Below are 12,061 nucleotides of genomic sequence, written 5' to 3' on the forward strand. Positions count from 1 at the left end.
CAACAAAAACATTAGATATGAATATAAAAAACAATTTTCATTATTTAAATGCAAATCCTTAAGACCTGTTTGGCTGTTATTTCCGGGTTTGGGCGGACAATGGCCTGCAATGGCTAAGGCTTTAATGCCAATCGATATTTTCAGAAATAAAGTCGAAGAATGTCATCAAATATTACTTGAATTTAATGTTGATTTAAAACATTGGTTACTCTCTGAAGACAACACTTCCATCTCTACAATGACTGCTAAGTTCTGTACGACAACTGCTATAGAGTTGGCGTTGTTTGATGTGATTAAAGCATTGGATATCACTGTCGACGGTATTATTGGACATTCATTTGGTGAGATAGCCTGTGCTTACGCTGACGGATGTCTGACCACAAAAGAGGCAATGATTTTGTCATATTTTAGAGGAGCCGTCACTGAAAACGATAAGAAACTACCGAAAGGTTTGATGGCTGTCGTGGGTCTGTCGAGAAACGAAGCAAAGAAATTGTGTCCACAAGGAGTGTATGTGGTCTGCAATAATGCCAAAGACAGTGTTGTCGTATCTGGTAATCAATTTTAATTATAATTTATTAATAATCTTTTATGCAATTAATCTGTTTGATAATTATACATAATAATAGGCAAACAACAAGAAATGGAGGAATTGATTGAAAAGATACGATCTATGGGTGTATTTGTTCGCCAATTGGACAGCAGTGGTATACCCTATCACTCGCCATATATGCATAGCTCGGTTAAGCCATTGATAGAGACAACCAGAAAATACATACCAAAACCACGGCTCAGATCCAGCCGATGGTTATCGACATCAGTGGTAAACTTAGAACAACAGGACAATGATAACAACGACATCTTGAAATATGCTTCTTCAGAGTATTTTGCATATAATCTGTTAAATTCCGTCTATTTTTATGATCGTTTGAAAACACTTCCGACCGATTCGATTGTCATAGAGATGGGTCCGCATTCGGTATTCGGCAAAATAGTTACCGATACTCTTCAGTCGGCCACTTATTTGTCGTTTATGAAGAAAGACTCGAACGACACTAATTTGGATCTGTTTTTGTCGGGTTTGGCCAAACTATACGAATTGGGATTAAATCCGTCTATCGATAAGCTCTATCCGCCGGTCGAATGGCCAGTGGCCAGAAATACGCAATCAATAGGGTCGCTGATCCGATGGGATCATTCGAAACAATACTTTTGCAAAAAATATCCCGATTTTTATGCCCGAACCACGGCATCGGATATGAACGTTGCGGTCAACATACAGATGCCTGAAGATTGTTATTACGCCGATCACGCTGTCGACGGCAACATACTATTTCCGGCCACCGGCTATATAATGTTAGTCTGGCGACACTTTGCCAGCTATTGCGGCAAAATCTGGGACCAGACGGCCGTTCACTTTGAAAATATTCAATTCAAACGACCAGTTTTTCTGTCCGATTCGTCGCCGACACGACTCAAAGTCAGATACTTTCAAAATAGTCGTAAGTTTTTATTTATATTTTAATAATAATAATATTTAGTGATAACTATAATAAAAACAATTATTATTAAAATAACATTTATTACAATTATTATAATTTTATTATTAATTTTTATTTTCAGATGATTTTATAGTTATGGAAAGTGACAGCATATGTTGTTCGGGTAAAGTTAGCCGATTGACCGATGATGGACTATACGCACAGAATCTAATCTATGAGAATGATGAGCACATGGAACTAACCGATGAGTATAAGCTGACCAGAGACGACATCTACAAAGATTTACGTATTGTTGGCTACGATTACGGACCGGCATTCAGACGACTGAAAAGCGTTCGGACCAACAATTTTGTCGAAATACTCGGTAGTTGCGAATGGAACGGACTGTTTGTACCGTTCCTCGACTCTCTACTACAGTCGTCGGCATTTGTGTTACCGTTTCGTAAGCTAATGGTACCCGTAATGATCAAATCGCTTAAAATCGATCCGAAACTGTTTTTCGAGGCTATTGTCAAAAATCGTGTGACTGTCGATGACAATGACGACGACGCTATTGCCAACACCGGCAAAAACAAGCAAGAAGTGGCCGAAACTGTAGCCGAAGAGAAACGTACGGAACTGGATGAAGAAGAAGTGGCAGTTTCTATAATACAAGAACTGGAACAGACCAATGAAATGAACGATCAGTTTTCTGAACGCTTTCATAAATACCAATCGTTGGTATCGTTTTATTTTGATTACGACTCGAAATTGTTGGTCACCTATGGTATTGAAGTCTGCGATCTCATAATGTTTCCCATTTCCCGTCGATCAGACAATCAGGATCTGGTACTCGATTCCTATGAGTTTGTCGCCAATGAGGACATGGATGCCATCGAACCGTCCCATAAGCGTATGATCTCTGAATATTTAGAGGTAAATATTCAACTCATATATTGTAATAATTATAAGATACTAATTAATAATAATTAATTTAATGTATAAAATTAATTAATTAAGTAATTTATGTTTTTGTATAAACCTTGTTTTTAACTATATATTTACTATGAAATCAAAACAGGTATGCAAAATGTTGATTGTTTTGATGAAAAAAATTGGTGTTAATAATGATAATATTGTATACGATATCAACACTAATATAAACTATGAATTAATAGAAAAATATCGAAAATCATTAAATAATGAAAATTTTGTAATGTTTCGTATTTTGGATAAAATATTGACAACTATTTGCGGTGAAAATTATAGTAATAATAATAATGTTATCGATAACAACAAAAATAATATTATTGATAATAGTAGCTATGATAAGAAATTAACTGAAAATAATAGTAAAATTGTTGCAAAAATATGGTCAGAACTTAAGTCGAAACCTGAATATGATTTTGTTAAAGATATCACTAATGAGATCCATACAAATGATTTGTTGTTACGATCGTTGGTCGATATTGTCAATGAAAATTTGGTGCCACAAAAATCGGTAAAAGTTATTGAAATTAACTTAACTCAAGGATTGTTGGCCAAAGAGATTGAAAATTTGATAACAAACTATAATCTCCTTCCCATTGATGTCGACTACAAACTAATCGTCCGATCGATTGATGTATTGCTAAACGATTTATCATTACAGGACAGATATGCTGCCAGTGTTTGGCAAACAAGTGATAGTGATTTTCCAACTGATATATCAATTGGCGATTTTATTATGTTTAGAGACTCTCAGCATATATATGATGACATCAACATAGATGTCGACAAATTTATCTTAAATTTAAGCGACTATATTGTCAGCAATGGATTTTTGTTGACAATTCATAAATATATGTTTACGGATACAGAGATGATGTTAAACAATGACACAGTTAACAATAGAAAACTGTTGGACAACTCGTTTCTTGAGCAACGGATCGACCAGTTTATTACGGCTGCTAATCGAGCGGGTCTTCGGCTAATTGGCCGCAAATATGACACCATCGGTACTATGGCTCTACTGTTTCGCAAAACTGTTGGCGAACTGGTCAATGGCAACCCTGATTTACCAAAAATGATCATGGTAGATTCATTTATGTATGACAATTGGTTGCCACAAATCAGGGATAAAATAATTGAAAATAATGAAACCAATAGATCAAGTGACACGGTTTGGTTGATAGCCAATGATTCCCATAGAAACGGTATTTTAGGATTAATTAATAGTCTAAGACTTGAACCGGGAGGCAATCGTTTCAAATGTATTATCGATTACAATACTATAACCGGCAATAATGATATCAATTGTTTGGATTATTATCAAAAATACAAACATATTTTGGCCAATAGTTTGTCAGTCAATGTAATCAATAAATATGATGACAAAAATCAACCAAAAGTGGGAACTTATAGACATCTTAAGCTAAATAAAGATTACGATAAAATCATATCCAATGACTATTTCTTGAATGTCGGTCAGGGAAGAGATCTATCAAGTCTTCAATGGTTTGATTCGCGATGTTTGGTGTCGTCCGATGAAGGCGTCTATGATTTTTCAAATAACCGAATAAAACAAATACCGATCAATATATACAGTTCTGGACTAACATTTCGCGACATTATGTTTGCAACCGGTATTAATTTTGTAACTTTTAGCTTACTTATCAAATATATATTGAATTAATTAACTTTTATAAACATATATGTGTTTATTTAGGTCGTATACCGAGTGGACCGATGCTATTATTTACCGATTGTCTCATTGGTATTGAGTTTGCTGGCCGTCGGATTGACAATGGAGAGCGGATTATGGGTTTTGATATAACCCGATGTTATGCGACTAGTATTCATGGAAATGACAATTTTATAACTAAAATACCGAATCACTGGTCAATGGACGATGCGGTTACTATATTGAGCACATATAGCACCGTATGGTATGGTTTGATAGATAGGGCTCACTTAAAGAGAAGTATGTGTTTATCGTATATTGTAGTATATTGTATTTAATATATTAACTATCATAAGATATATAATATATATTTAATTATTGTTATTACTTTTTATTATTACTGATAGATGAAAGCATTTTAATACATTCCGGTACTGGAGGTGTGGGTCAGGCGGCCATAAATATATGCCAATACTATAACTGCGATATCTTTGTGACGGTTGGAACTGAAGACAAAAAACAGTTTCTTATCAAAGAATATAATATTCCTGAAAACAGAATATTCAGTTCAAGAGATATATTGTTTAAGTTAAGGATAAAACAGATGACTAAAGGAAAAGGAGTCGATTTGGTATTGAATTCATTGACCGGTGAAAAATTGGACGCCAGTTACGAGTGTCTGGCAAATAGGGGTCGGTTTGTTGAACTGGGAAAGTATGATCAAATGAAAAACAAACAGATCGGTATGTTTGACTTTTTGAGAGACATATCGTTCATTGGTGTGGCTGTCGATATGTGTCTGTTTGAGGCTCAGGATTTTACAATCAATTTCTATGATTGGATGCATAAAAACTCTTCAAATGGATGTATTAAACCAATTAATAGGACTGTATTTGGTGTTAATGAAGCGGAAAAGGCATTCAGATATATGACAACCGGTAAACACATCGGAAAAATTATTCTTAAGATTAGAGACGAAGAATCCGATAGAAATGCTGTTAAAGATATGAATCCATCCATTAGTTTGTTAGTAAAAACTAAGACATACTTTAATCCAAATAAAGTCTATATAATAACGGGTGGTTTGGGTGGTTGTGGTCTAGAATTAGTTCATTGGATGCTATATAAGGGGGCAAAAAAGTTTGTACTAAACTCACGCAATGGCATCAAAAATGATTATCAAAAATATATTTTGAAACGTTTAGAAACTTTCGGTAAAAAATACAAAATGTTTTCATCGGAAATCATAGTATCGACAGCTAATTGTCAGACAATTGACGGCACAAAACAACTTTTAGATGAATCACAACAATTGGGTAAAACAATTGGCGGTGTCTTTCATTTGACACTATTATTGAATGATCTGTTGCTGGAAAACCAAACAACTGATACATTTGGTTCAACTGTTGCCTCAAAATATAAAATATTTGATAATTTGGATCAAATGACTCGCAAATTGGACATCAATTTAGACCATTTTGTTGTATTTTCGTCGTTAATTGCGGGCAAAGGAAACGGCGGTCAAAGTAACTATGCTTTTGGTAACTCAATGTGCGAACGATTATGTGAACAAAGATCTGGTGATGGATTGAAAGCACTGGCCATACAATTTGGTCCGATCGGTGATGTGGGCGCCCTGTCTAACAAGGATCAGGTCGTCCAGATGTCTAATATGAAGAAACAGAGAATCAATTCGGTTTTTGAAGTCATGGATAGACTACTGGCCGTCGATAAGCTGATTGTCACTTCATATGTAAATATTATTATAATAATTATTATTATAATTACTTTTGTTTTATGTTTGTTTAATTCCTTTACCGATTTGTCTATAATATCTAAACAAAAAATATGACAATTTTTAAGCTAAAATCTGAAAGAATAATACAATCGGGAAGTCGTCAGAAACGTGTGATTAAGGAGATGTGGCGGGCATTGGGTATCGATCCGGACAATACTCCCGATTATCTATCACTGGGAGAGATAGGACTCGAGTCGATGTTTGCCGTAGAACTTAAACAAGAGTTGGAACGGGAGTACAATATTAAGATGTCGTTATATCACGTCAAGAATATTACCGTCCGATTACTCAAAGAGTATGAGTCGGGTCGGGTTGAAGACTTTAATCGATACGTCCAGGAGATCAAAGTGGCCAAAACTAATCTATTAAAGTGTAAATTCATTATACCTACCAATAGGATCACCAAATTGAATGACATTACCGTTGGTCGACCCATATATTTCTTGCCGGCCATTCAGGGATCGTTCAAAGTTATCGATGATTTAGCCAAACGATTTCATAGGCCAGTTGTCGGCATCAATTGGACGCGCGATATGGATGGCATAGAATCGGTCAATGAATTGACCAAATATTTTATAAATCTATTGAATACTATTCACAACAACAACAATGATTCGTATGATATCGTCGGCTACTTTGACTGTGCATTCATTGCCACTAAAATAGTCCGCAAGACTCGTGGTGTCAAACGAGCCGTTATTATTGATATACTATCGGAAACACAGTTCAATGAGGACGCGGTTACCAATGAATTTCTATTGGAATTTATCTTTGATTTCATGACCAGTAATATACCGAAAATATTTAAGGATAAGATATCTCGTGATATGAAATCCGAGCCAAATATTGAGTCACGTCTTAGACGCGGATGCAATGAAATCCGTGAGTTTGGCGGCAACGGTCTGATGGCCACCGATTTGGAAGAAATTCTTCGTAATTCATTGAAACGGACAAAAATGTTGGCCACTTATAGATCGCTGAAAATAAAGAAATTGATTACAAAACAACAAATCAAATCCAAGAATCTGATGGATAAATGGGCTAATAATAGGCAAAAGCTAACAATAATCAAACCGTTTGAGTTCAACAATATTGATGACGAAGAAGTATTTGTCAATAAAACAAATCAGTTATACTTTTTGCCAACAAATCCGGTAAAACAATAAATACATTATTATTATTATTATTATTATTATTATATTAACTATTATTTTAGTTAGTTTCTTACAGTTGTTTTTATTATTACAAGACTTTAAAGCCCGTAATTACGGCCCGTTTTAATTAAATTAAATCAAAATTTTTATTATAAATATATTTTAATTCAAGGATAGTATTTATTGAGACAATAGCGACAAATAATTTGAAATATTAGTTTTGAAATGTTATGAAAACTTTGTGAAAGTGTCAGATAATCTTAAACAGCGTCGGCGGCGATGCTATTAATTACAATTATCTGGTGAACAATACGTTGAATTAATAAGTGACCAAGGGCAATGTTGTAGATAAATTTAAAATAAATAAAATTGTAATTGGTCATTTTTTAATTAATTGTATTATATGCTAAATAATTTACAGTCGACTGTTTAAAAAATTTATAAATGATAGTCGACTGCATTTATCTGGCAAATCATACAATTAATTTAAAAATGACCAATTACAATTTTATTTAGTTTAAAATCATCTACAACATTGCCCTTGGTCACTTTTTAATTCAATGTATTGATGACCATATAATTGTAATTAATATCATCTCCGCCGCCACTATTTAAGACTCTCTGTAAACGTGTTGCCTATGTCTCACACATGATATCAATGCTTAAAATGTGTTTAAGTGTGTTATGTTAATACATGTACTGTAGATGTATTGTATAGCTTACTGTAGTTCACAGTCACACACACAGTGCTAGTGCTATACAGTATACACACAAATCTACTCCTATGTGGGTGTCGTTAATGAGTGTCGTGTACTGTCTTTTATATATATTAATACCAGGGTTTTAAGGAAATAAATGCCTGCCCTGGCAATGCCCAAATAGATGCCATAAATGCCTGGCATTTTGGGCATCTATTTTATTTGCCTGCCAAATTAAATTGCTAAAAAGCAACTGAATTTATAAAAATAATGTAATTTACTGTTTTTAGCTTGTTAATTAAATTTACAATTAATATAATTAATTCCAATGATTTTACCTTTTAAGTAGAGATATACAAAATAAAAATACAAACAAATATCGATAAAACAATGTTTTATAGATAAATTAATAATATAAAATTAAAATAATAGGTGTCACCACCTGAAAATAGATGCCCAGGGCATGGCAGAGGCAGGGCAGGCATTTGGCAAAATAGGCATCTATTGTTAATGCCTGCCATTTTTAAAACCCTGATTAATACACACTTAAAGCCACTCCTATGCGGGGGTCGGTAATGGGGGTCGCTTACTGTCCTTTATATATATTAATACTTGTATTTAGTGTACAGTATTTAGTCTACAATTTACTATTGTTTTAATCTATATTTTTATCAATCTATTATCCAAATTGTCTACTTTTAATGGAAACTAATTTGAATTAATTAATTTGAATTTAATTGATTACTTTATGTTAAAATTTATGCTTAATTTATTTTATATATCATTTTTTGAAAGATATTTTTTTTTCTCTAAAAAATATTAGGAAACAAATGATTTGACATTTGATTTAATTAAAGTCGACGAACACTCCCTAACATTTGCATCGGAAAAAATTGGCGATAAATTAATTGATTTATTAGATTATCAATAAATTTATTCTCAAAAAAATTATTGTATACTAAAATTTAATAAAAAAATTTCATTTATATTTCAAAAATATTAAACATTAAAAATATAATTCAATAATATTAATATTAAATATTATTTTTATATAGATATATAATATTGTATTACAACTTTATATAGTATTATATTAATTAAACAATCTAATTGTGTATTATTATTATATAAATGTTTTTATTTAATAATTACGTTTTTCAAAAAAAAAAATTATAATTCAAAAATATTGATGATAATATTTTAATGATATAATAATTGGTTTTTATTAAAGTTTTTAAGTATTTTATAATTAATATTTTATTTTAAATTTTTTTTAAAAATTTATTTCCTATTTTGAAGTATTTTTTAAATAAAATTATTATAATTATACTAGATTGTCCCGCGCAACATGTATAGCCGTGCAATTCTTTTACTAATTTTAAAATATTCATCATAAGTAATTTGAATGACTGGCTAATTTATTTTATACAACAAACTACTTAACCTAATGTAACTAAACTACAGAACCAATACACATTAATTCGTCTAAACTTTTGAGAATTTTTAGTTTTTATATATATTTAAATAATTTTAATAAAAATTTAAAATTTAATCATTTTTGCGAAAAAATTTGCATTTGAGAAAATTTTACAAAAATTTAGCACAGGTAGCTTACCTCCCGGTGCTATAAGACTAACACAATATACCAAAGTGTAATTACACAACACCTGCCTACCTGTCCCTAAAACCTACCAGTGCTCAATAAACGTTTAAAATTTTTCATAGAAATAACATTGCTTTAAATAAAAATTGAAAATTTTAACACAAATTGAAAATTTTTGCATTTGAGAAAAATTTACAAAAAAATTAGCACAGGTATCTAACCTACCGGTGCCCTCTGACTCATATTTTATAGCAAAATGTTATAACACAGCACCTGCCTACCTGTCCCTAAAACCTACCTGAGCTCAATAATCATTTAAAATTTCCCATAGAAATAACATTGCTTTAAATAAAAATTGAAAATTTTAACACAAATTGAAAATTTTTGCATTTGAGAAAATTTTACAAAAATTTAGCACAGGTAGCTAACCTCCCGGTGCCTTATGACTCATATAATATAGCAATATGTTATTACACAATACCTGCCTACCTGTCCCTAAAATCTACCTGAGCTCAATAATCATTAAAAATTTCCCATAGAAATAACATTGCTTTAAATAAAAATTGAAAATATAACAATACATTTTTAGATTTGAATTAAAATATGGTTGTTGAGGAGTGTCAGAAATACAGACAGAACTATTATCTTAAAGTGTTATCTTGATTATTCTTATTATATGTTAATAGGGTTAGAATGAGATTCCCAGGGAGGGAAGTTCCCAAATAAAATCCCTCCAGTTTTCCCGGAAAATATGGAAAATATATTATATTCCCTCCCTTGATCGTTAGAAAGGGAAAATATAATTTGTCATACATTATAAAGTACATAATCTCAATGACTGTGTTTCAATTGGGACCATTATGTTAGTAATAACTCAATCAAAATATGATTCAAATATTATTAAACATTTAGTAAAAATATTAAATACATTTTGTAGTCATTTACTATACAAACGTGTTTTTAATTAAACATTATGTAATGTGAGTTATGGTACGATAGGTGGTACCACAAGGAAATGTCTTCCCAGGGAATTCCCAGGGAACAGGGAATATAAGGAACTTATGGATAATAAGACGAGGGAGGGAATCTGATCTAACCCTATATGTTAATAATATTAATATATTTTAATCAATAGCTAAACACCTAAAAACTAGTGACTAAAATTTTTTGAAGGTTACAGTAGTACTGTATAACTAGGGTTTGTAATGATTTCATCCAAATTTTTTAAAATAATATTTAACTCATGATTTTTATTCAAAAATAATGTAAAATATATTTATTTGTTTAATTTAAAATTTTTATTTTATTTAAATTTTCTGAATATATTGTAATTAAAGCCATGCAAAACGTTATCTCAGTTTCAATCTAATAATAAATATATAGTTTACAAAAAAAGTAACTTCGGTTTTAAAATGTTTTATTATTTATATATAAATATATAATACTTAATAAAAACTAAGGTTGGCAGTAGCACAAAGTTTGTATAAACCAAAGCGTATTATATAGTTTAATACAATAGATTAATAAACAAAATTTATAAGATATTTTCTAATAAATTATATAGTATTTATTTATAATACTAATGATAAAACATTTTTTCAACTCTAATAAACACTAACATATGATTTGAGTACAATTTATATTATCATATCGTTTTAATCCGAAGTTAGTTTCTTAGTATACCTTTTTTGTTTATTTAAGGGATTAAAAAGATAACGTTTTGCATGGCACTACAATTTACAATTACAATTTGTAATCTATAATATTGAAAAATAGTATTTTTTTTATTTAAAAAAAAACTATTAAAATTTATGATAGTTTATAGAAAACAGAATTTTAATATTTATTATAGTATATTTATTTTTTTAAAAAATATAATAAGTTGTTATTTATTGTTATTTTAACTAATTTTTTATAAAATAAATAAATGTATTTTATAATTCATATATTTTTTGTTATCAATTTTTAATTTATTTCATGATAAATACTGTAAAATATATTTATTTATTTAATTTAAAATGTTTATTTTATTTAAATTTTATTAATATATTGTAATCTTTTTTTTAAAAAAAACTTAATTAAAACTATATAAAATGTAAACAATATTTTTATTTATTTCATAAATATTTAGAATTTAACAAAGTTAGGAAACACCGTTTAAAAATGTTTGTTTTATAATAATAAAGTTGTTATTATTTTTTTTAATAATTTTAATTTAATAGTTAAACTAATAAAATTTTTATATTGAAAAAAATTGAAAATATTAATAATGATATTGCATAATATTAAATTGACTAACAAAAAGAAATAGAGAGAAAGAAATAAAGAAAGAGAGAGAGAGAGAGAGAGAGAGAAAGAGAGAGAGAAAGAGAGAGAGAAAGAGAGAGAAGAGAGAGAGAAAGAGAGAGAGAAAGAGAGAGAGAAAGAGAGAAGAGAGAGAGAAAGAGAGAGAGAGAGAGAGAGAGAGAGAGAGAGAAGAGAGAGAGAAAGAGAGAGAGAAAGAGAGAGAGAAAGAGAGAGAGAAAGAGAGAGAAAGAGAGAGAGAGAGAAAGAGAGAGAGAGAGAGATGAATAAAAGAGAATTTATTTCACACTTATCTTTCCTTCAATAACTTGTCCTTCACTTAATAATAATAATAATAATATGTTTAAAAATTTAAATTTAT

At 30.4% G+C, this 12,061-nt stretch overlaps 1 protein-coding gene across 1 annotated transcript; it reads left to right on the forward strand.

Moving 5' to 3' along the window:
• The first annotated feature begins 89 nt into the window (after window positions 1-89).
• Window positions 90-10,093, forward strand: LOC128958885 (fatty acid synthase-like). Its single transcript, XM_054304845.1, has 9 exons — window positions 90-554; window positions 630-1,502; window positions 1,624-2,394; window positions 2,861-4,105; window positions 4,189-4,443; window positions 4,551-5,896; window positions 6,007-7,095; window positions 8,617-8,689; window positions 10,083-10,093. Exons 1-9 carry the CDS (start codon window positions 110-112, stop codon window positions 10,091-10,093), a joined length of 6,108 nt encoding a protein of 2,035 aa, XP_054160820.1. The 5' UTR covers window positions 90-109.
• The last annotated feature ends 1,968 nt before the right edge of the window (window positions 10,094-12,061 follow it).

Source organism: Oppia nitens, unplaced genomic scaffold (assembly GCF_028296485.1).
Source record: "Oppia nitens isolate AA-2021 unplaced genomic scaffold, nextdenovo-longstitch-racon4-pilon3 scaffold3_pilon_pilon_pilon, whole genome shotgun sequence".
NCBI lineage: Eukaryota > Metazoa > Arthropoda > Arachnida > Sarcoptiformes > Oppiidae > Oppia > Oppia nitens.

What these genes read in the sequence shown, in the direction of transcription:
- LOC128958885 (XM_054304845.1), top strand. Translation starts at nt 110, where the DNA reads ATGGCTAAGGCTTTAATGCCAATCGATATTTTCAGAAATAAAGTCGAA. An exon ending in CGACATTATGTTTGCAACCG is followed by an intron (nt 4,106 to 4,188) that starts GTATTAATTTTG and finishes GTGTTTATTTAG; the next exon opens with GTCGTATACCGAGTGGACCG. An exon ending in AGCTGATTGTCACTTCATAT is followed by an intron (nt 5,897 to 6,006) that starts GTAAATATTATT and finishes ACAATTTTTAAG; the next exon opens with CTAAAATCTGAAAGAATAAT.